This window comes from Vicugna pacos, chromosome 11, assembly GCF_048564905.1.
Source record: "Vicugna pacos chromosome 11, VicPac4, whole genome shotgun sequence".
Taxonomy (NCBI): Eukaryota; Metazoa; Chordata; class Mammalia; order Artiodactyla; family Camelidae; genus Vicugna; species Vicugna pacos.
This window is the reverse complement of record NC_132997.1, coordinates 46,448,899-46,475,208: the sequence shown is the minus strand read 5'-3', so window position 1 is coordinate 46,475,208 and position 26,310 is coordinate 46,448,899. Positions and strand designations below refer to the sequence as shown.

The following is a 26,310-nucleotide window of genomic DNA, read 5'->3' as shown; positions in this document are numbered from 1 at the left end:
GCCTCGGAGACTGGCAAAACGATGCTGGACCCAAGGTGCCCCAGATGCAGGTGCATTCATTTGTGATTACAAATGCAGGGGTGTCCTGTTTTTCATCATTTATCAAACACGTGAAGGCCAACCAAAGAGGAAATGGAACATTAGCAGTGAGCTTCTTAAAGTGTAATTTCCTATAAGAGAAATTTATGACCTGTACTTATTCTCCATTAAAGGCCGTCCAACCTCTTTTATTAGTTTATTCATCAAGGCAGCCCTGGTTTCAGGCCAGCTCTGAGAACCCGCAGGTCCGTCTGGAAAGGGGCCTCTGGGGGATTTTTCCCTCCTGGCCCAGTAGTGTTTTCCAGATCATAACACAGTTAGCAGACGTCCTCATGTGCACTCAGCAGGAGGTTTTTAGGTATTCCCCAGAAGGCAATTCACAGAGCAAGCCCCAGGGGCTACCCTGGCTATAAAGTGGACATCTAGAATGTACTTTGAGATGAAATGATTTTCTGTTTGCCGTGTGAATTTTGTGATTGCCTCTCAAAGAGCATTGCTTCCATTGTTTTTATGGCCAGGTTCAATTTCTTATTTAGTGATGTAATAAAGGGGTGATTTAAAACGTGGGAGCAGGGACTTCTCAGTCAATGAGCAGACCTGTCCCTCACCCACTGTACACTTCTCTCCACGAGGCTGTGGCTAATATCTGAGCAACCCCACACAGTCCCCTCAGACTGTTTCTACTTCCCCAAGAAGCACAGATGTTTCTCTCTCTTCACAACACAGTCCCCTGCCCTGCAGAAGACCCCATGCCAGGCTTTCTCTGGACTTCTGTGTTAGATCACTCTCTGTGAATAAAGGGATTCTAACTTAACTGTGATGAAAGCAAACACATCTGATATTGACAACTTGGCACTGGGAACCGGAGTAAGGAACAAATATGAGAAAGAACATCTTACCTTGTCTTCAGGATGTTCAGAAACTGCAAAATTTCTGAAAACTGGATCAGTCTGAGAGCTCTTAAAAATCTCAAACCTGGAAAGAGACATGAAATACAGACACATTAGGTTCAATGGGTGGTTTTAATGTTCACACTCTGCCGTCGGATTTACAGCTGCCAGGGTTGAAGGGATATGAAATTCCTGCAAAAGAATGAACCATCCGGTACCTTGGACATAGTCCTTCATTCTGACTCTTGACTGGTTTAATCTTAGGTGGTAAACTGACTTTCTCATTAAAGGAGGCCTGTCTGGAGTCACTGCAGAGGAAGATCTGGTGGGGAGAGCCCAGTTTCCTGGAGTTTTTCATGTGCCCATCTCTGATATAAAGCACTATTTCTAAGTTACACGGTTGTTTGAGAGGATTCTGTCTCTGAAAAATACTGGGAATAGCTCAGGGTAATTGCTAAGAGCCGATTAGGAACAAATCGGATAACCTCACCTCTTCAGTGGATTTTTTTTCATCTTTATCTTCAGTCCTGATAAAATGAAGAGTACAGCCCACAGCGTTATCTGTGTCCTACAAGGTTCTATATTTTCCTCCCAATCAAAACAAAAATCAGATCAGTAAGATCTCACACCCCATAACTTCAAGATCCAAAACTTGTATAATTCCATTTTTACTGAATGTCGAGATAAATGTTTCTCCTTTCTAAATCCGCAACCTCTCTTGACTGCAGAAGGGCCAGTGCTTCTAGGTGGCAGAACAGAGAGGGAGGCAGGGAAGGAAGGCACAGTCAAAGATTAAAGAAAATATAAATTATTGTTGTGTTTTAATAGCCAAAGGTGAAATATATTTCTGTTGAGATCAAATTTGTGAGTCAAAAACAATCTTGAGTGACTCATGGGGTTTTAAAGCTTGGCAGTCGTGCAAGAGACCTGCTTACAAAGTACTGACTATCACAGCTTTGAGACACATCCGATTTCACACCCTCTCCCAAGGGGATTTACTTTTGCATCTTTTCTGAAAGCATTAAGCCCCGCCACATGCCACGCCAAGTACAGAGTGGGCTCCGTGGTGGGCAAGCAGCTCAAAGGTCATGGGTGAGATTTATTCTGCCCCATTTGTAAGGCTGTAATTGGGCGGTTGGCTGCAGAGTGGTAAGAAGTGTTGGTGATTCTCCTGAGACCCCAGAGTGAATCAAGGAAAGGAGACAGATCGGAAGTTCTCCCTACATAGCTCCACATGGGCCCAGTTAGATAACTCCTCGTTCAAGCACAAGGTGGCAAGGAAAAACTAACATAAAGCTCACAGAAGAAAAAATCCCACTGCACAAGAGGGAGGAAAGGCTATGGCTCAAAAGGAAAATTTCTCATCTAAAAGGATTTACCTTCATGAAAAGAAACTTTTTTTTTTTCCCCTCAGAAAACACCAGCCTTCTATTCTGAATGATATCCATCTTACTTTTATTAAACAAGGAAGTGCAGAGATGAGAAGGGATGTGCATGAAACAAAAGGCTCAGGGGCCAGGAACACAGTCCTAACTGAGCTGATGAAAGGCTGACTCAATGCTGCTGAAAACTGGACCGGATGCAGAGGACGAAATGGAGATGTCATCCCACAGAGCAGAGAGCATAAGGAAAGAGAAGGAAAAAAGATGAAACTGAAGAAAATGGAAATGGAGTGGAGATCACAGGGACCCAACCTCGGACCAACTGTGTTCCAAAGGGAAGGACAAACAGCACGTAGATCATAAGAAACAGCCAGGACGTAACAGGAGTGAACTCTCTGGATATGAAAAAAATGACTCGAGATTAAAAGGCAAAATGAATGACCAGCTCTTAGAGACCAATGCCAAGAAGTATCCCATTTTTTCTTCTTTCAGATTTCAAGTATTAAAATAATTGCCATATAAAAAGAACATGTCAGGGAGGGGAGAGGGTTACCCTTGATGCAACTAAGATCTCATTATATAATAGTTTGTATTAAAAGACAATTGAGCAACACTTAGCATTTTGAAAACAAGGACCCAAGATTTTTGTGTCCCAAGAAGTAGCTGTTCAACAGCATAAGGCAACAAAATTTATTTTCAAATACCCAAGTTCTCTGAAAATACACTGTTTGTGCAAAACATATTGCAAAGAAGTTCATTAAGTCTTACTAAATCAGAATTGGGGGCACAGGCTGGAAAGTGAGTTTTTAATAAACTCTACTATTGGTCCTACGCATCCGGCCCAACCTGGATGGCTGATCTCACGCCAGCACCATCATCCTATACTGCTGAGAGATAAGCAACACATTTAGAAGCTCGAGGTAGGAAAAGGCTGGTGGTGAGCACAGAAACCGGTTGAGGATGAAAGACGCTTTAGTGAAGTATTAGCCATGAATAGTTTTATCCTGAAAATCTGATGTATGTGTGGGTGTGGGTGTGGGAGTATTTTCATTTATGGAAACAAAAAAAGAACACAAATGACACAAACTCTGAACTGGACCTCTTTCTATTTCTCTTTAAGTGATGCCTTTGACATCCTATATTATTTGTTTGTTGCATGTCATGTTTTAAAGCAACTCACAAAAATATAATAGAATAAGAGCTTTTCTTTTCATTAAGGTGTATGAAAATAAAGGTAGAAAAAAAAACGAATTCAGAAGCCACAAAGTCCTACCCTCTTGCTAGAGGTAAACTGTAGACCTAGGTCTGAGTACTTTCCCAAGAAAACTAAGCAGAGAGACGCAATAAGATTAATAATGTGCAAAAGAGAAACACAAGCTGGTTCTCAGGAGAAGAGTTTTTCCCAGCATAGAGACTCAGGAGAATTGCCTCCCTGCCAGAGGGACCCAGGGTGATGCGGGAGCAACACTCTCATGGGCTGAACAACAGTGGGTTTTGTTATTTGACTGCCCTGTGCTGGTCATTGTCACAGCACTGCATTTCGCTAACAAATGAGTAAACAAAGTTCTACATGGGTTAAAAAAAAAATCAGTCTACATTTTCTCCTCAAATCCGGCCAGACACTCTGGAGAAACGGTTGGTCTGAAGTTTATATCCTTCAGGTCACAGTTCATAGCAGCTCCCTGACCACTTTCTCCCCTGGATGCCTTGTGGTCTGAGCTCAGCACAGCAGCCAGAGTGAGCCTGTTACCAGGTAAAATGGAACATGCTGCCCCTCTGCTCAAAGTCCTCCAATGCTCCCCATTTCACACAGAGTAGAAGTGAGAGTCCTTCAAGAACCTAAAGCCAGGCCAGTCCCCATTTCCTGTTGGACCTGCTGACCTCCTACTCTGACTCTCCTCCTTGGCCTCTGTCTGTCTTCCTCAGTGATCCCTGACTGTGCAGGCATGTTCCTGCCTCAGGGCCTTTGCATGTGCTATTCTCTCTGTCTGGACTGCTCTTCAAATGGCCAAGTGAGGCACTTGCTCACCTCCTTCAGGTGTTTAATCAATGTAACCATCGCAGTGAGACCTTCCCTGGCTACTCTACCTAAAAGAGCAACTCCCCCTTCAGCTCCATCAACCCCCAAAACCTCTTTATTCCACTTGCGTTACTTTTCTTCTCAGCATAAAGCACTAGTATCTTACTTGTTTGTGTAATTTACTTTCTGTCTCCTTTTCCATAGCACCAGCCCTAGGAGGGGAGGGACTGCTGTCTGTTTTGCTTGTAGCTGTATTTCACGTGCCTACAACAGTGCCTGGCATAGGGTGAATACTCAGTTAAATACTTGCTCGAATTGAACTGAATGAAATAGTCTTCTGAGAAAGACCTAATTTCATTCAGACTATTTCTGAGAAAAAATTAGATGGCAGAGAGCTAAAGGTTAGATTCTCTGTATTCGGAACCCTGAGACTACATATTGTTTGCTAAAGGGAAAAGCCATGCGGTCTGAAGGTTCACCTGACAGTCTTAGGAAATCTGCAGAAGGCTAACCAGAAAAGAGTCTTGACCAATGGTCACTGTTGCACCCAGAGAGGTCCTGAAGGAGTATGGAAAGCAATTTTGGATTCCATAAGGAGGCCAAGAGATGGGCAATGCCTAAGTGACAAATTATGCATCTTCTCTGCTTTATAAGACTATATTCTTATTATTTATATATTTATTGTTCTGTATAATCCTATCTTATTGATTGTAATTCTATATTATTTTATTATTCTATATAATTTAAAATCTCTAAAAATACAATTAAATTTTAGAGAACAGGAAATGGCTGTACCAGAGTTGTGAAGGAGAAAATGTGTGTGTACCAAAAAATAGTAATTACGCTCTCCAAGAGTCCAGATGGGCTTATGAGCAAGTTCCTTTAAACTATCAAAAAACAGTAAACTTCTCTACCTCTTGTCTATTATATAGTCAAGTAATAAAAATGGACTTTTCTCTCTTTCTCTGTACTCTGCATTTGTTAGAAAAGTGGCATTATCTGGACATAGGGACCCCAGACACTTAAAAAAAAATGGCAAGCTCATCACACTGATGACTCACCACAAGAATCCCACCTGAAATACTAGCATATCCTATCCAAGACTCGATTACATAAATAACACACTTGAGCTGCAGTGGATATTGGTGGAGGGGGCAGGTCAGCCCAGATCCCGTCTCCAGGATCTCCATTTGTCACCGAATAGAGAGGCCTTGTCCACAGTCACACCGTTTGCCAGAGGTGGCCCCCCAATGACTGGCAGAACTGGGGGCAAAGGTCTGTTGCCCTGCCTGGATCTGGGACCACGCTGAAGGGCCACCCACTGGCAGAGCTGCCTGTGGGGTGGGTGAGGCCTTAGAGGCGGCAGCTGCTCCGCAGCTGAGCTCTCCACTCAGTCCCAGCTCTCTTCCTCTCTCGCAGAGATGGGCATTAGAACCTACCCTGGAGACCGTACACCGGCTGACCCAGTGGTCTGATAAAGTGCAGCGCACACACTGGAGGTACTCAATAAATGGTCATTTCATCATACGAAGCTACAGAATTGAAACAGCATAGGGTTGTTCACAACTCCATAGAAAAGTTAGCAGGACAGAAAAGAAAGCCCATAAAGACACACATACACACACACACACACACACACACACACGGCATATAGTGTTACGGTTACTTTAAATTATTGATGAGATAATGCTGTTGACTATGATGTAAATCTATTATGATTGGTCATCTATTTTTAATTACTTCTACATGCCAAAACCTTTAGCTCTATCTTATTTAATCCACACAAGAGAAGAAAATAGCTGAGGAAGAACAGACTAGAGAGTGTGCCCAGCACACAAGAGTGTAAGCCACACAGCCAGGTTCAACCCAAATTTGTCTACCTCTACCAAGCCCAGGCTTGTAACCACTGCCCTGGCACAGACTTTGACCGGTCAGTTCCAATTCCGAATATCAGCACTCAAGTAAGCACCTGCAACACTGTCATCATCTTAACAAACTCTTAACAATTTTCATTTCATTAGCAGGCAAATGCCCTCTGCCTACATCCCCACCAGACTGAGTATTTTGATAAAGAAAAGAAGGAAAGAAGGAAGGGAGGGAAGGGGGAGTAGAAGTCCCAATTTGAGAGGCCCCCAACCCCAAATAGAGTTCATCACTGTTTTATTTCGCTTCTTTGGGTTAACAAATGAAGTTAATGGTGTTTTCATATAATTATTAGTCTTTTTATGCCCTTCTTTAAAGTGCTTTGCAGTAGTCTCTGCCAGATTACCTGTGTGTGCAGCTCATTCTTATTACTATGTTAGAGCTCTTTCATAATGAAAACATTACATGTTCTATTTTCTCCCACAGTTCATCATTCTTCTTTTAATTTTGCTCAAAGTTGTTTTTCTTTCCTTTAAGTCTAAAAATTTGCTCAAGGTGGTTTTTTTTTTTAATTCCAAAGTTTGTTGTCTGGTCAAATATATCAGATTTCCCATCAATGTTTCATTGTTTTAATATTCAAAAATGGCCACCTCCATCGTAAAAATAGATTTTTTAAAAAATGCACGTACATTTTCTCTCTGTACTTTCAGGGCACTGGTTCTGAGCCGTGGTTGCACGATGAAATCACCTGGGAAGCTTTAAGAATTATTGCTACCTAGGTCTCACTTCCTCCTCCCCAATTCTGACTTAATGGGTCTGAGGTACAGACAGGCAGAGGGAGTTTTAAAGCTCCGAGGTAATTCTAATGAGCCATCATGATTAAGAAGCACCACACACTTTTCCGATGAATAGGAGGGTAGTGAATATTTTAGGTTCTGCCACAACTACCCACTCCACTGTCAATGGCACGTAAATGAATGGGCCTGGCTGTATCCCAGTAACATTTTATTCAATAAATAGGCTATGGAGCCTAGTTTGCTGCCCCTGCTTCAGAGACCAGCTACTCAGATCCCACGTGCACACGAATCACCTGGGATTTGTTAACATTCAGATACTATTCTGTGGGTCTGAGACGGGGCTCAACACCCTGCATTCTAACCAGCCCTACGATGTCTCCAGTGCTTTTTGATCAGAGACCACATTGAAAAAACAAGCCTGCAGCACAGCAGTCCCCAGACTTTGTTGGCATTGAAATCATCAGGGAATTTCAGAACTTCTCTGGTTTCTGCCTCACAACCCTCGATCTTCTGATTTAATTGGTCTGGAGTACAACCTGGGTGTAGAAAAAAATTTTTTTCTAACTCCCCAGACTATTCTAATTTACAGCCAAGCTTGGGAGCCACCCATTTAGGATATCTATTCCTCTTTTAGCCTTTAACTTGTTAATCCATTTTGATGCATTTATTTATTTATTTTGGTTAATAGTGTGCCAAAGGAACCAAGTTTTTTTTCCCCCAAAGGGTTAGCAATTTCCCTTTCCCTGAGTAATCACTTGAGTAATTTAAGATCAGTATTACATCCATTAAGCACCCTGCCTCTTTAGTTTTAAAGAACATACTAGCTAACTATATAGTAGAAGAAATCAAAAGTGTAATAAGAGATAACTTATAAAATAATGCATTCAGCTCAAGAGCTTAGGAAAAAAGCCGTCTTAACACTAGAAGAAAAAAATGATTTCTACTTTATTATTTATACTTGAATAATCAGAGAACAAATAAATATTAAAAGTGATAAAAAGTTCTAAATTATTTTATGGGAGCAAACAATAACAGCAATAAAACAAACAAATAAAATAAAATACAGGCTTATCCAATAAAAAAACAAATAGAAAAGAAAGTCATGCACAATTGAAGACTAATAAAACTTGAAATCTGCAGTGAAAGGAATGATGTTCCAAAAAATGTAAACTTTCTAAGTTCATACACACAAGAGAAAACTATTACAGAACGATAATCAAGATATAAATTTAAAATTTGATTAACAGCTTCCCCTCAGAGACTTTGCATCTATATAATTTATTACATTTTAAAAACTTATATTTTATTGAAATTCTAAACTATTCCATAATACACAAAATGATGCAAAGCTATTAAGCTTGTTTTATAAAGTAATCATCAACCTGGAACCAACAACTGCCTCTCAAAACACAAACCTAAACTAATCTAAGATTACTGATGGTAAAGTTCTACATAAAAAAACAACATATATAATTCATCAAGTGAGGTAAAATAATAATCCAGAGCATTCTGGTTAAATATAACAGATTGAACAAAATGATTTATCTCTGCCTCCTCTCAAAACCTCACTAAAATAATACTAAAGGAGAAAAACAGCAAAATCCCATGAGGACAAGAAGAGGAGACAAGAGATTACAGCGTGTAAGAGAAAACCACAAAGTCCTAGTAGATGAAAGGTGGAGATTCTGTTGTAAATTCACACGGCAGAGCTGAAAAACCTAACTTCACACTTCTGCAACATATATAGTAGAAATATACATATATCTATAATAATGACAGAATATCAGAAATGTCCTTGGTCAATAAATTTGATAAGGAATTCCACAAGTCAGGCTGTTGGAGCTGGTGGGGTGAGGAGATCGCAGGGAAGGAGAAGGCAGAAGATGAAATGAGGCAACCGACACTGGGAAGAGAGAGGCTGGGACGATTCACTGATGGATGGGGTACCAAACAGGAGCAACCAGAATAAACAGGAAGTGCGGGCACTTTAATTGTTAAATCAATATCCCAAGCGAACTGGTAACTCTTAGAAGGAGGAAATTGTCTCTACAGCTGTTTAAGACCAGTCATTGGGCCAAAATACACTGCCACATACCCCGTCCCTCCACAGACAAGGGGCATTAAGCAAAGACAACATTCAAATAGAGGCTAACAGAAAATCTCAAATCCAAAGAGGAGCAGAAAATCAAGAGCCACCAGATATTTGAGGAAAGTCAAGCTTTCTTTGAAGAAAGGCACATATTCTGGCAAATTTGCACTTAAGGATACAACATTAACAAAGCAACAACTTTAGAAAAAGTTTGACATAAAAACATAGTTGTGAGAAAACATGTCAACTCAGCAAAGATCAACTAGATATCTTAGAAATTAACATTTTAAGCATCAGAACTTTCAAAGGCCAACTGTTAGAAGAATGGACACAGCTCCATACAAACTAGTGGGCTAGACAATCAAATACAGGTCTCTTCATACAAAGAGACACAGGGATGAAAAGCACAAAAGGAAAGTTAAGAGACATGGAACACAAGGGTGGAACTGTCAACATGCATGTAATTGAGTTTCCAGAAGGGGAAAATAAAGGCAAGAGAGAGCAGGAAATTTTTCAAAATAACATTAGAATAAAGTTTCCCAGGTCAAAAGGATGATCTGCATCCTCAGACTGGAAACAACTGTTAAGTGTCTAGCAGGTTAAATTTTTTTTAATTGAAGTACCATCAGTTACAATGTGTTAATTTCTGGTGTACTGCACAATGTCCCAGTCATGCATATACATCCATCTATTTGTTTTTATATTCTTTTTCATTAAAGGTTATTACAAGATATTGAACATAGTTCCCTGTGCTATACAGCAGAAACTTTTTCAAATTATCTTTTTATATACAGTGGCTAACATTTAGCAGGTTAAATTTTAAAGGACCCAAATTGAGGCATATCATGGTGACATTTCAGAACATCATTGCGAAGATATAAACTCCCCAAAGCAGTGACAATCAAATTATCATCAGAATTCTCCTGGCTGCACTGGATGTGAGAAAACAAAGGAAAGATACCTTCACAATTTGGGGGAAAAATTATTTGGAATTAAAAAAAATGGATATATTTAACCAGTTGAAAGAAAAATAAATGCAAAAGGAAGTGGGATACAAGAAGCAATGTGGGAAAAGAGTAAAAGTAACTGATTAGTTTATATGTTGACTGAATATTATAAAAACTAATAAATAGCAATAATGATCTAAAAGTAAAATCTCTAGATGATACTACATGGAAAATGGAAGTATGAAGAAGAGAAAGCCCTGAAGGTAAGAAAGTTGTGCTAAAGTTCTTGTCTTGCTTTGTGAAAAGGTATTATTAACTATACAATAGACACATGAAAAGATACTCAACATCACTAATTATTAGAGAAATGCAAATCATCGAAACTACAATGAGGTATTACCTCATACCTCACACTGAATCACTTTGCTGTACACCTGAAAAACTGATTTTTATTATACTTCAATAATTTTTTTAATTACACAAAATAGGCAGAATAGATTACACAATACAGAGAAAAATTTAACAGATGATAAATAAGTCATCACAACTCACAGGGGAGACAGCAATGTGTAATAAAAAATGGAGCCACCGGATGACGATGAGCTCATTTTAAACAGTCACCTCAGACCATAACTGAAATTAAATTGGGAAGAATTAAATTAAATACAAATAATACGACAGAAAAACAGAAGAAAATGTAATTATGTATCTATCAGCCCTCTGAAGAAAGGGAAGAATTTCTATACTCAGACGTGAAAGGAATCACAAAAATTTTTAAATATCAGATCAGCCTCCACAAAAATATCAAAATTCTACATGTCAAAAAAAGTAATGAAGATAATAACTGACTAGAAAAATAATTAAATCAAATATGATATAGTAAGGATAAATTCTTTGTAATATCAAAGGCATGTACCATATCATTAGCTCATAAATAGGGAAACAAAATCACAAACAGGCACATGGTAAAACAGGATATACAAATAGTAACAACCATGAAAACTGATTACACTTGGCTGAAATGAAAGACGTGCCAATTAAAAATATAGTAACATTGGTTTATTCTACTTAACTAACAATATATTTGAATTCCACCTACTAGAGATGACTATAGTGAGATAGTGTTACAATTTGATGGGGGAATTATAAACTGATACAGCATTTCCAGAAGGTAATTCCACATTATGAATCAATCTAACTCCATTTCTGGGAATATAGCCTAAGAAAATATAACAAAATATGGAAAGATGCTACGGAAACAAAGATGTTCATTGCAAAATTATTCATTAAACAAGGAAATAGAAAGCAGCTTAATACCTAGAAATAGGTCTTCTTAAATATAGTCTATCCTTTTATGGGATGTTATCATTCAAAAAATAATGTTTACAGCAAAGAAAATGCTTATGACATAATATTAAGTTAAAGTAGCAGGGTATAGAAAATAGAATGGTGTACCAAGTACCAGGGGCTGAGGAGTTAGAGCGGCATGCGAAAGTCGTTTAACAAGTACAAAGGTTCAAATTTGCAAGATGAAAATGTTCTGGAGATCTGTTTCACAGCAATGCAAATATACTTAACGCTACGGAACTGTGCACTAAAAAATGGTTAAGATGGAAAATTTTATGTTATGTGTTTTTATCACTATACAAAAAATAGCAAACTTGAAACACTGAAAAAGATGGAATATAAAGTGTATGTTCTCTGATAAAACTACAAAAACCGTAAGTGTATGAAAAATAAAAACTAGGGAAAGCATAGCGACAGCAGTGGTTATGTTACAGAGGCAAGATTTTTGGATTTATTTTTCTGGAGTTTAAAGTTTTTTCTGTAATATTTATTAAAAACTCACATGTTTATTCATAATTTTTGTTGCTGTTGTTATAAAGTTAATGGGAAGTCAGGACTGAGGACAGGTCCCCTGCCAAAGATCCAGAACAGTGGCTCTAGGTAGGGAGGACCCCCAGCCACTGCTGTCCCTTCAGAGGGTCAAATTTGGTGCCTGGGACCTCAGCAGCCAGGCTAGGGTCATCCTGAGAACCAGCGCCATGGAATTTTAGTGCTGGCTGACTAGACAAGGTAAAGGATTTAGGACCTCTTTCTTTACAGTACAGAGTTGCTGTACTGACAGAGATTGAGAGACATGCAGGTAGATAATAAATCATTCACCCTTCAGGGTCCCCATCATCCCAGGACAGAAAGGACTTGGGAGGTGGCTGCAAGCAAGGCCCCACTGGAGCACAAGACTGAGAAAACACAAAAGCAAACACATCCCAGCTTGGGTAGAAAGTCAGCCAGGGTTTTCCAATTTGCTATTTTCCATTCTCTTTAACTCCTTAATCTTTAAATCCAAAAAGCTGAAAGGTCCAAGTAAACCTCTGTCATTTCCAATCCCTCCACCCCCACATAAATCCTGAAGAGCCATTATTTTTGTGGTGTCTGACAAGGTCACAGTCATCTGGCCCTGCAGCTCGAGAGCTCAGATCGAGGACAGGCGTCATCAGGCAAAGAGGGGCAGACACAAGCACAGGGAGGTTTCTTCAGAGTGGTCCCTGCACCCTGGTGCCATCCCCAGGCCCCACCTCCCACCCTCAGTTCCATCACTGCCTGGACCACGTGCTCTCATTCCCCACACAGACTGAATCAGAGCCTCTCCTCCCCAGCTAGAGGAGGAGGACTGTCTTTTTTGCTCTCAGTGCCCCTGGGGTTTTATAAACAGTGCTTGTTCCTCTGACCTTTTCAAATCTTTTCCTAGATAATTGCTCAGGCTGTTTTGTTCCCCACCTTATCCCAGTCCTGCCTCTTGTCTGACAGAGACTAACCATCAGTTGATATTCAAGCTGGGATTCTCACTATGCATGCATTCATTCATTCTTCACTCATTCATTCATGTCATACATGTGCAGTGAGTGCCTCTGGAACAGCCCCTCACTGTTCTAGACCCTGAAAGCACAGGCGTGAAGCTCTTGCTTCAAGAGTCTTCTTTTTGAATAGAGGAGCCCAAAAGGAGAGAAAAATATTTTGTAAAAAGTAAACAAGTAAGTCATTGATTCATCTCTTAAATGTATGCAAAATAACCATCTTTCCCTTTCCAATGCCAGAACTATGGTCCAAACCACAGTTACTGCTAATTTGGCCAAGAGACCCCAAGCTGGTCTTCACTTTTGTCCCCTCATGCACGATGCCCCACCATCCACTTTCTAGAAGCAGCCAGTGTGATCTTTGCAGACATCAATCAGATCACATCACTCCCAGCTAAAAGCCCTCAGCTGGCTCCCGTCTCACTAAAAACAAAGTTCAGATGCTCTACCTTGCTCTGAAGGCTTTACATGATCTAGTCTGCATCCATTTCATTTCTGCTCTCCCCATCTTCACACCCTCCAAGCTGCACCTCTGCTCCTTGAATATCTGCCAGTTCATTCTCAGTTCAGGGTCTTCCCTTCCATTTCTTTCTGGAATGTTCTTCCCCTAGATCACTGCAAGGCTGGCTCAAGTGACACTGCCTCAGAGAGGCCTCTTCTAGCCAGTTGATCTGGAGCCCCCTCCCCATTGCTCTGTTCTTCTTTAGTGTATTTATCACTGCCTACAGGGATCTCATTTGCTCGTTTACTGGCCTGCCTTCCTCTGCTGAATGTCAGCTCCACCGCAGTGGGCACCTCACACACCTGTTCACCACTGTGTCCACCACCTTCCAGAACAGTGATGACTGCCACACAGTCAGCACTCACGACTGAAAATGAATGAATGCGTTTACGAGGACCCCTTTCCTTTCACAGGAAAAGTAAGGAGACTAAGGCCAAGCTAAAGCCGTGGTTTTACTCACTCAAGCCTTTCTCAGGAAATGGTCTATTTTCTCTTAGCTTCATAATCCCATCTTTCCTGGCATCTCTCCAGCTGCTTTAACACTGGCCCTTGTTGATGCTGGATTGTCATAAAGCACAAAGCAGTTCTTTCTTGAAGTGAAGGAAGAAGCAGTATAACAATGTGGTCAGCAAATCCAGGGTCACAGACGTGGGGGTGTGAATATTTAGATTTCAGATGAAGTTCATACAGACGTTTCAGCCCAAGGAGGCCTCTTCTGCCAGTTCTCATGAAGAGCACTGACTAGGGCTCACCTGTCGCTTGCTTGCTAATTGAAATTTCGCCACGCAGTTACTGAACGCTGAGGTAGTTCGAGCAGGGTTTATCCACATCAGAATCTTAAGCTGGATTTCCAAGGGACTATACTTCATTTTAAGGAAGCTCCTAGGAACACTAACCTTTCTGGAAATAAAAGATATCTCTTCCTATGATTGCAATTTTTAGATCCAGAAATGCATAGTTAAGCCACTTATTTCAAACTCCCACACGTTATGGATGCCCAAATAAAACCAAATCCCTACTGGACAGCAACTGAGATAAGAAAATTTGCCCAGAGGACAGCTCTTATGATCTCTGCTGGATGAGAATAATGAAGTACCATCCAAGACAGGCCAGAAAACATGCCCAGGGCCCGAGGTGAGGACAGAAGAAAGCAATCCAGAACGGTGCTGTTGTCCCTGAACAAAAAATACTGTCGATAGCTTCAAATACCTCTCTTGAAAAACGCTGACTCACTGGAAATTGTTACCACTTAATAAACACATAGGAAGCTGTTCCTGTCATTTGCCAACATTTCTGAAATATATTCTTTAATAACTCAAAAACATTCAGGAGCACTAGAGACTGGTTATATTCATCGAAAGAGGAAGGCCGGGCTTTCCGGCTGGCCCAGCACGTCTGCGTGCAGCGGGTAAGCCAAGCACAGAGGAACGGAGCAGCTTATCACCTGTCCACCAGGCATTACCCTAAATCCAGCCTGCAGAGAGGGCCCTTCTTTCCTGAGCAGCCTCTCGGGATACAGGATGCTTTTGCAGGGGATGAGTAGCGCCCTAAAACCAGCCTGCAGAAAGAGTGCTTCTCCCCTGCACAACCTCTTAAGATACACAGTACTGTCGGGCAGATAAGTGCTGGGGTTGAGAGGGACCTTACCCCAAGAGGTGCAAACCTTGCAGCAAGACCTCACTGACTGCCAGAAGCCCTGGGTTTCCTCCTTCTCGAGAGCGCCGGGCCCAGACCGCACCCGGAAGCCGTTATGGAACAGATCCCCCAGAGACTTTTTGCGGCGCCTGGCGGGTCTGTAGACTTCTGTGCTGGAGCTGCTGGGTGGGTGATGGTAGACCAGAATCTTACTGGAGATCATGGTCGAGGCGGAGAGCTGGCCTGGGTTCCAGGCTCCCTTTGATTCACTCCTTGCTCAAGCTGATGCTCTGGACGGACCCAGAGGAGCCCATGTTTCTCTGACCTGCGCTACAAACAGGTCCTCCTGTCCAGCAGAGTGTGGCTCACCAGCATCCACATCCTGGTGGAGCGAATTGAGGCTCCCTCCTCCCTCCCCCATCCCCCAACTTGCAAGAACCCAGCAGACTCTGGGCATTAGCTTCGTGAAGTGCATCAGAAAGGCAGCCAGGAGGGGAGGGGCAAGCGCTCTGATCCATGCTGTCCTACAAGCTGATCAATCAGCTTCATCCTGGAAATTACCACATAAGCTCCTTTGGACATGGTTTAGAGGACTGGAAAGAGAAAAGGCTGTAATTACTTAAATCGGGGGTGGGCAGAAGGGAGTGTGGGAAGGGCTGCAGTTAGGGGCCCCCAGGCCATTTCTTTTATTTCAGTGATCCTGTCTGATTGATGATGGAGGATTCAAAGTAGGGGCTCCTTTATAGGATGTGATGCCCAACCAGAGAGAAAAACCAATGGTCCCACTCCTCCCGTCCCATCTCCCACCACCAACATAACCCAAATATGCAAATCTTCAGCTAATCCTACGTGTAGGACTGAGGCAGAGGAGGAACTCTGGGCTTTGCGGAGGAAGATGGGAGGAGACACCTTTGTTAGAGCCCTTGGCCCCCCCATATCTCCGTCTTGCCGTTCTCAGCATCTCCTCTCATTACCAGCGCCAGGCCCTTCAATCCCCCACGGCACTGAGTGTAAACAAAAATACAGTAGAGACAGACAGAGGGAAAATACTAAAACTATAAACAGAGAAATATCTAGATTCTGTAAGTTGTCCATCAAGGCTTCCCATAATCTGGCCTCTACCTACTTTTTCCAGCCTTCACACTGTCCTCTAGCAAAACTAAAATTATTAGATGGACTCTTCAAAGAGAACAACTAATTTTTCCTCAGTGTAGATGAGTTCTTCCACCCAACCATGACGTCTCAGGCACCTGTTCTGTGCCCAGTGTTGTGATGCGTGCTGAGTATACAGCTTGCAACAGGAATAATACAAGTCCAGCCCTGATGGAGTTTATAGTCTAGACAGAGAGAGAAGCAATATAAAGGTTCTACCATAATTTTAATGAATTAATAATTTGGGTAAAGTGCTGCAAAGGAAGAGCATTAAGTGGCTATCTGTGTGAGTATGTGTGAATGTGCACAGTACATAAATGTGTATCTGGATGTGTGTGTGGGGGGAACATGTTGTGATGTGTGTATCAGCAAGGGCTTCAGGTTATTTCTGAATCCTAATGACTGAGAAGCAGATGGACAGGTGGAAAGAGATAAAGGTTGTGGAGAGAATTTTTTTTAGCCTGAGGTAAGATCATGACAAATATCCTGAACTGTGAAGAAAATGGTCTGTTCCTGACTTGAAAGGAAGTCAATGTGTGGAAAACGAATGGGAGATTAACTTTTTAACACCTACAATTCTCTGAAAATGAAGACATAACTCAGAGGATAATGAAGAATAATTATCAACAATATTACGTCTACAAATTAAAAAACTAAATGAAATAGACAACTTAAAAAAATACAAGTTTTCAGAATGACGCAAGAAGAAATAGAAAATCTAGACAACCACATATCTATTAAAGAACTAAAAACTTCAATTAAAAAAATCTCCACAAAGAAAATATCAGGTATAGATGGTTTCCACTGGAGAATTTTACCAACATTTAAGATGGAAATAATACTGATATTAGACAAACCCTTTTACTAAAACAGAGGAAGAGGGAAAACTTCCAAAATTGTTTTATGATGTCAGCATCACTATGATATCAAGGCATTATGCCCTACAAGGGCATTACCAAAAAAACAAAAACAAAATCATACAGACCAATACACCTCATCAGCATAGGTACAGCAATCCTGAAATGCACACTAGTAATATTAATCTAGAAATATATAAAAAGGATCATACATCATGATCAAGTGGAGTTTATCCCAGGAATACAAGACTAGCTTAACAAATGAAAACCAACAGTGTAATCCACTGCATTAACAAATTAGAAGAGAAAATTCATTAATCATTTTAACAGATGTCAGAAAAATCTGACAAAATACATTGTTTTAATGATAAAAACTATAAAGCTACCTCTGATAAGAGTGTGAAGATAGCGTTTATGGCTTAAACAAAGACGAACTGATTAATGAAAGAGACTAGTGTCCAGAAACAGACCCACATATATAAGTAAATTGATTTACAGCAGAAGCACCAATGCAATTCCATTAGAAAAGGAACGTCTTCTCCACAAATGGTGCGGGAAAAACTGGATATTTGTAAAGGGAAAGAAATGAATCTCAACTCCTCCCTAACATTATATACAAAAGTAGTTTGAGATGGATAACAGACGTAAGTGTAAAAGCTAAATACAGAGCTTCTAAAAAGGAACAGTGGAGATTACCTTGAGGACATTGGGGTAGGTAAAGATTTTTTAGGAAACAAAAGGTGCTGTTACAAAAAAAATTGATAAATTAAGTATCATTAAAATGTAAAACTCCTCATCAAAAGGCACTTAAGATCATTAAAAGATAAGTCACAGACTGGGAGAAAATATTTGTAATATGCGTATCTGACAAAGGACACAAAGAAATGCACATTGAAACCTTGATAAAATATCACTACAAATCCATAAAAATGGCTAAAATTTAAAAGCTGACAATACTAATTGCTGGCAGAGAAACAAAGCAACGGCTGCTCTCGTATACTAATGCTGGAACTGTAAATGGCATAACCTCTTTGGAAAACCGTTTGGCAGTTTCTTTTAAAGTTAAACATACATCTATCCAATGACTCAGAAATTCTAAGTATTTATTCATGAAAAATCAAAACACGTGACAAAATGTTCCTAACAACTTTATTCAAAAAAACCCCCAGAATTAAAAACAACCTAAATGTCCATCAGCATGTGACTTGATGAACAAATGGCAGCGCATCCATGGATGGAACAGCACTGACAATATAAAGGAACAATATACTGATAGATGCAACACGTATGAATCTCAAAAGCCTTACTTTGAGTGAAAGGACCTAGACGCAAAAAGGAATCCCCAGTCTGATTCCATTTACAGGAAGTTCAAAAGCTGGCAAGACTAATCTATAGTGGCAGAAATCAGGACAAATGATGGCCGATGTTTGAGGGAAGAGGGCAGATATTGATTAGAATGGGGCACAAGGAAACTTCTCAGGGTAATGGAAATGCTCTGCAACTTGATATGGGTGATAGACTGTTTCACACCAGTGCATACATCTGTCAACGCCCACTGAACTGCACCGTCAATATCTCTACCTTTTATCGTATGTCCAACAGCCCTCACTAAAAATATTGAAATGGGCTGCCTCCTGAGAGGCCACCAGTATTCAAACACAGGCAACTTGGGGAACATTGAACTTGATGTCTCACACACAGATCACCTGCTGTAACCCTATAAATTCCCTCCTGATTCCGAGTGGACAGGATGGTCATAAAACCCCAACAATGCAGGGAGATGGCTGGCTTCAGGGAAAGCGGAGGACCCCTACTCAGGCTCTGCTCTGACAGCTGTGTGGTTGGACAACTTCCGTGACCCCCTAGCCTCTGTTTCCTCATCTCTCAAACAGAGATGTTCATATCTACTTCACAGATGACGGTCTAGGTTAAGTAATGTGTGTGAAGCCCCGCAGAGGGACCAACACAAGGTTGTGCACAGCAACTTCTTCTCCATCAGTCTACCAGAGCCGTGGCCAGATTGGTCTATGTCCCACTCACACATGCCCCATCATCAAGGGATGCCTGGCCTCCCAGCAGCAATAACCAAATCCCTGCCTGCCTCCCAAGAACAGATCTGCCAGCTGCTTCCTAAGACCCCATTGGTATGGCCTCTGGAGCCAAGCTGCTAGGATTTGGGTCCTGGCATCTCCATTCATGAACCATGTACTCTTGGGAAATGTATTCAAACCTTGCCTTGAGTCCCTGACTCCTTCTTCTTCTTTTTTTTTTAGTATTTTTTTTATTGAATTATAGTCAGTTTACAATGTTGTATCAATTTCTGGTGTACAGTATAATGCTTCAGTCATACATATACATACATATACTTCTTTTCATATTCTTTTTCATTACAGGTTACTATAAGATTTTGAATATAGTTCCCTGTGCTATACAGTAGAAACTCGTTTATCTATTTTATATATAGTAGTTGGTATCTGCCAATCCTGAACTTCCAATTTATCCCTTCCCACCCCCTTTCCTCCCTGGTAACCATAAGTTTGTTTTCTACGTCTGTGTCAAGTCCCTGACTTTTGAAATGGGGGAAACTTCTCAAAATAAACCTGCTCACCACAAAAAAAAAGGGTTTCTTATAATAATTCTTTAAAATTTAAAGAGAATTCTATGCAAACATGTGCACACACTCCAGTGCATTTGGGCTCATTTCTCTGGAAATGCGCATATTGTAAAAAATGATCCTGAACTGTGTCCACATTTTTCAACCCCCTCAGTGTGTCCCATGGTTGCTACCCTATGTTGTCTGCCCTAAGGAATTCAATGAGGGTTTTATTTGTTCTTGGAGGCCCAGTGTTGCTAACACGGGACATTGTCCTTCATCTACAGAATGGCAAGAAGGTGGAAGGGAAGTAAGTAAAGAAAAATATTGAATATATGTATGTTCATGTATGACTGAAGCATTAGGCTGTACACCAGAATTTGACACAACATGTTATATTTATACAATGAAATACTACTCAGCTGTAAAAATGACAACACAATGCCATTTGCAGCAACATGGATTTCCCTGGAGAATGTCATTCTAAGTGAAGTAAGCCAGAAGGAGAAAGAAAAATATCATATGATATTGTTTATATGTGGAATCTTAAAAAAAAAAGAAGAAGACAAATGAACTTAAATATAAAACAGAAACAACTCATAGACATAGAATACAAACTTGTGGTTGCCGGGGGGAGGTGGTGGGAAGGGACAGACTAGGAGTTCAAAATTTGTAGATACTGACAGGCATATGTAGAACAGATAAACAACATTATACTGTAGAGCACAGGGAAATATATACAAGATCTTGTGGTAGCTTACCGTGAATAAGAATGTGACAATGAATATACGTATGTTCATGTATGACTGAAAAATTGTGCGCTACACTGGAAATTGACACAACATTGTAACCTGACTATAATTCAATAAAATAAAATTAAAAAAAAGAAATTGACACAACATTGAAAACTGACTATACTTTAATAAAAATATACATATACAAAAAAAGAAAAATATGAGAATATTAATTCATTCTTTTAAATATATTAACCAAACAATTCTGACACAATTGACCTCTTCAGTGAAACCAACAGACACCCAATTCCCTAGATCCTATACAAAGGGATAAAATAGTACATTTATTCAACTGTAAATTTTAAGTAAGCCCCTATTTAGAAAAGAGGCAGGATTTTGGCCCCAGAATGATGAGATTCAAACACCAGCTCTGCCATTACTTGGGAGTGAACATCTGCAAATTCCTTCAACTCACAGTGTCTCAGTTTGCCCAGCTATAAAATGGGAAATGCCTCATAGGGTGATTGTAAGGAATAAAACAATGTACCCATAAAGGTTAAAATTGTCCTTGGTACATAGTGTCAACGAGTGTGTGGTTTTATTATTACTATGAGTCAGATACTGAGCTGGGCAGTCTGGGGATATAAACACCATCAGCTATAAATCCATCCTCAAGGAATTTACAGTCTTGTGAAGCAGTTCATGACCTACAATTGTCTTTAGCTCTACAGGAAAGATGACTACCTCTATCATTTTACTTTAGAGAAGACCCTCAAATCAACTTTTCCCTCACTTTTCATTGATGCCTGAAATCTACCATCAGAGCAGCAGCATGACACAGTAGGAAAGACCTCGTATCAGACAGATGTGGCCTTGAACCCGGCTTGCTTCCTTACGCACTGAGAGAACCTGGGCTGGTTATATGAACGCTGCAAGCCTATTACTGCGCATAAAATATAAAGATAATAATTACGCCTCTAAAGGGTGGTGAGAATAAACTGATTTAACATGTGTACGTAAGCACACATTCCTGGTCTCCTCCAAAGCTCTCCTACTTGGCTCCTCTTCCTCGGGTCTGGTGGTTTGGTCTTATTAAAATGCCCATATGCCCAGGAGTCGTTTATCCCTTAGTTGGAAATGAGGGGTTGACACGGGTGGTAGAAAGCCAAGAAAGCCCCTTGGGCATGGGGGAAGGGAGCAGGTGCAGAGGACAGAGGACAAAGGGGCCAACTGTGAAGCAATTGTGAACTAAAACCAACTCCGCTTGTGGGCAAGTCATGGCCCTATTTTTAGCTGACAGAAGAGCCATCCAACCTCCGTGATCTGACGTAGGAAAGACAAACGTCAAGGGTGAATCTGTGACCAGGCACATGTTACTGGTACTCTAATTGATTCCCCAAATTTATTCCCAGACCATTTGAACTAAGTGCCTCCAGATCATCTCCTCATATTCCTGCTCCTTTTAAAATTGGGGACCAGAAGCTGCAGTGTTTTCACCAGCCTCAAATTACAAGGCAGTAGGATGCTTTACTTTGGTCCCTGGTTTGGCTACTCAAGAAAATTTTGCCTCATGTCCAGTTAATCTGCCTCCCTGCACCATATGCGTCCTCCATCCATCCTTCCTTCCTCCTTCCTTCCTTCCTTCCTTCCTCCAGAGAACTAACCATCCAAAGGGGCAGAGTAGTCTGTAATTCGGCCCACTTTTCCCTCCCCATCATTCCCCGCATCCTCCACTAGTATTGAAATGAATGTCACCAACTTCCTAGTTCTCATAATTTGCTGCATTTCAAAAGTAGCAGGTCTGTCTGTCCCAGCACACCACGTGTGATGTTGCAGACAAATGAATCTGGCCTCTTCCGATATCCCCTCCTCTTCCCCCAGGAGAACCTGAGCTCAATGAAGAGAACTGGAATAATCCTCTAATCCTACTTCCCATGCTGAGCGCCCCCTGGGAAGCTGACGCATGGCCCTGAGCTTCCCTTCTGACTGACATTTGGACCCACAGGGGACACGTGGCAGTCCCTGGTCATTGAAGTGCACACAGGTTTGATTTTTGAGATCTGTACCCCTTTCTCCTGCAAGGAGGACCTGAATCAGTTTACATGTTCAAAAAAAAAAAAAAAAAGAAAGAAAAGAAAAGAAAAAGAAAAAGAAAAAGAAAAAAAGAAAAAGAAAGAAAGCAAAACCCACATATAGGCATAAAGTAGGTCAGGGCTCCTGCTATCTGGAGGTAGAGGGGATGGATGTTACCAGGCACCTGCCAACAACAGGACAAGAGTGAGGCCAAATAGGTATCAAGGGCACAAAATTTAAGGAGGCACCCTCTTTGGTAAGGCCAACCTGCCTTTTATTGCCTGAAAGGTGAGTGCCTTCTTAAATTTTGCACCCTGTGCCCCTCTCTTGCCTCACCCTAGTCCCAGCCCTGGCGCCTGCAATAAGTCTATTACTAAGTTCATCTCTGAGATTAGCTCTGCACTTTCTGTCACCTGTGGCAAGAGAGAAACATACTAGGGTTCAGACAGTAAACTGGGAGAACCTATAAAGTCAATTCAGAGATCAACGTTATCCTAAAATGAAATTTAAGCAGGATTTTTGCGCCAGCGGCTGTGAATAAAGACCGAGGAACACAGTGAATTATATCTTCAATTACAGTTTACAAAGAACAGAGGCACTTCCTCCAAATGGGCGCTCTTGATTTAGCTCGCTCTAAAAGCAGAAAGCAGAACACTGAATCTCAGGTCAGTCAAAACATTTTCACGAGGGCTTCAGGTACCACGGGATATGGCGATGTTTAATTCTGATGCTCAAAATTAATTGAAGGCAAATTCAGAAGATGAAAATGAAGTGTTTGCTTTGGGGGGATTCACTTGCCACCAACTCTGCTTTGTTCTGAAGCTCCACAGGATAAACTTGGATAATCAAAATCGGGGAGGGCAACGTTTTTCCTATAAAGGGCCAAAAATAAATATCCGAGGCTTTGTGAGCCATACAATCTCTGCTGAAACTATTCACCCTGGCCACTGCAGCGTGAAAACTAGCCACAGACAGTACGTAAGAAAATGAGCTTGGCTATGTTCCAATAAAACTTTATTTCCAAAGATAAGTGGAGGACCAGATTTAGCCTGCAGGCCACAGCTTGCCCACTTCTGATTTAATTGACGTTTTGGAGGGAGGAAGGAATAACTTGCCAACAGGTGTTTTTTTCAAGGTAGTAACACTTGATAGTTCCTTCTGTTCCCTGTAATACTCATTTTAGCCCCGATATCACACTGTCTTCCTTTTCCTAGCTTAATTCAGGTATTTACACATCATTTCAGACTATGAACTTGTTGACGTCAGGGGCTCCGTCCCTCTTCTTTGTGTCTAATCTGTAAGGCACTGCTGGACATGTTGCTTTTGCTTAAAATGATTTTTCCCTTGCTGAACAACGGTGATTCACATCTCTGGTCTTTCTTTTTTCAAATGGAAGTACTGGGGATTGAACCAAGGACCTAGTGGATGCTAAGCATGTGCTCTACCACTGAGCTATACCCTCCCACAGCCCCCTCAACATCTCTGGTCTTGATATGCGAGGATTTAGAATTTTATTTACTTATTTATTTAGACTGGATAAAGAAGTTGTGGTATATTTATACAATGGAATACTACTGAGCCATAAAATAATAAAATAATGCCATTTGCAGCAACATGGATGAGCCTGGAGAATGTCATTCTAAGTGAAGTAAGTCAGAAAGAGAAAGAAAAATACCACATGGTATCACTTATATGTGGAATCTAAAAAAAAAAAAAAAAGACAAACGAACTTACTTACAAAACAGAAACAGACTCAGACACAGAAAACAAACTTATGGTTACCAGGTGGGGAAGAGGGTGGGAAGGGATAAACTGGGAGTTTGAGATTTGCAGGTACTAACTAATATATATAAAATAGATTAACAACAAGTTCATACTACATAGCACAGGGAATTATGTTCAATATCTTGTAGTAACTTATGGTGAAAAAGAATATGAAAACGAATATATGTATGTTCATTTATGACTGAAGCATTATGTTGTACACCAGAAATTGACACAACATTGTAAACTGACTATACTTCAATAAAAATATATATACATACAATAAAGAAAACAGGAAATCTTTTTAACCCAAGAGGAAAAAGAGTTTCTGCCAAAAGATGAATTGTCACCCTCTTCCCTACGTGCATCATGCTTTTAATGAGTCCTCAATAAAGCTATGCTAAAGACATCAAACAATTGGTTCTGACCAAAAGCAAGTTAGCAAGTCCCACTCTGTGATTCCAAAGTCCTTGGCTCATGTGTTTTCCTCAGCGTGTTTTTCCTATAAATAAATAGCCAAATAACCTCTGTCTCTTTTGTTCATATCCTCAGTGCCCAGCATACGGTAATGTGCACTAAATATGTGTTGAAGAAATGAGGAAGTGAATATATGTTGGGCTTAGCTCATAAACCCTCTGTTATGCTAAAAACCTTTGCCAACTGGTTCAGACAGTTACAATATCTGTTAGGCAAACCTTGTGCTGCTGGGCTGTCCAGTTCAAACCCACATGTACCACTGCTTAATGATGTAATCTGACTCCAATCTCAGCCTGACTCCCTAACCCCAATTTGTCCCTGAGCACAAGGAGGTCCCTGATCTGAGTCTGAATGGCAGGTTTCATTGCGTTGCCAGTTCCGACGGCTTCACCTGTCTCTGCACACCAGCTATGAGTGACAGGAGCTGAGGACTGAAATCTCCATCCTTTCCCAGAACCAGGACAGATGGCACACAACCATCTGCTTAATGGTCACGTGGTAACAGATAACATCTCAAAAGTCCTTACAGCGTATTACTTCATTGATGAAGATGGATCACACATAAGCAGTGATTCTTGATCTCTACGAAACAGCTCATCTACCACGGGAACAATCTCATGCAGAAGACAAATCGCAGCAAGCTGGTCTAGGACAATGAAAACGCCTGCCAGGACATGATTTACGTGAAAATGAATAAGGGGGGGTCACTCCTTTATCATTAACGATAAGTGGATTCTTTCTTCCTGCCACAGACGAACTGAGGATGTAAACGAACAATGCATTTATGTTATTACTTACACTGTCTTCTTTGCCAACTGCTTGAAGTGTGGGTTTGCAAATAAAATCAACCTACCATTATTCTGGACTGATTATTCAATTAGGGAGGGTAAAAGAGGCCAGCCCTTTCCTCTTCTTCCATCAAATGCCTTCCTTGTGGCCATTTCACTGACTGCATGAGGAGGCAAGAGAGATCAAGGGGCACTTCATTTCAAGCCCAGCAAACGAAAGGGAAGAATATAGGTTTAAAAATGAACTAATCAGCAATAAGTCACCGCATCCCTATTACATGTTTGGTTCTTTCGGGGGAGCTGTTAGGGCCAGAAGCACTGCAAGACATGGTCCCTACTCCAAAGAAACACAAGCAATAACAAAACATAAAAGCAAAAATGGAAAACAGCAAGTAAATAATTATAATCACTTATTGGAAAAGACTATGAATATCTTAAGAGTGCTTGATAGCACGGTCCACAGGGCAGAAATCCATGGAAAAGGCAAAAACCTTACGTTGGTTGACAATTTAGACTTCCTTTCATTACAAATTCTTACATCAGAGCTGCCAAGAGAGACAGAGAATACGATAAAAAGCATAAAAACTTAAGATTTCTGGTGGGTATGGAAAGAACTTAGTTTGAAGAATGAAGTGGGCTCCAGTTTAAGGAGTGCTCCAACATACTGTGTTACCTTGGACAAGTCACTTCTCTCTTTGTGATTTAGGTTTCTCACTGGAAGGAAGGATGGCAGGACAGAATGAAGGGAGGGAGGGAGAAGGGGACGGAGGAAGCAAGGAAGAAGAAAACATGGAGGATTAATAGTAATCTCTAATGTCTCCTCCACATCAAATTTCTATAATTATGTGTC

General features: G+C 40.8%; 1 protein-coding gene across 10 annotated transcripts in view; it reads right to left on the bottom strand.

Moving 5' to 3' along the window:
- The window catches only part of KCNMA1 (potassium calcium-activated channel subfamily M alpha 1), a 708,582-nt gene that overhangs the window by 228,276 nt on the left and 453,996 nt on the right, over nt 1–26,310 (bottom strand). For all 10 annotated transcript variants that reach the window (XM_072971241.1, XM_072971239.1, XM_072971250.1 and 7 more), the window contains exon 6: nt 939–1,014. In XM_072971241.1, coding sequence (XP_072827342.1) covers nt 939–1,014 — 76 coding nt within the window. The remainder of the gene's footprint in view (nt 1–938; nt 1,015–26,310) is intronic.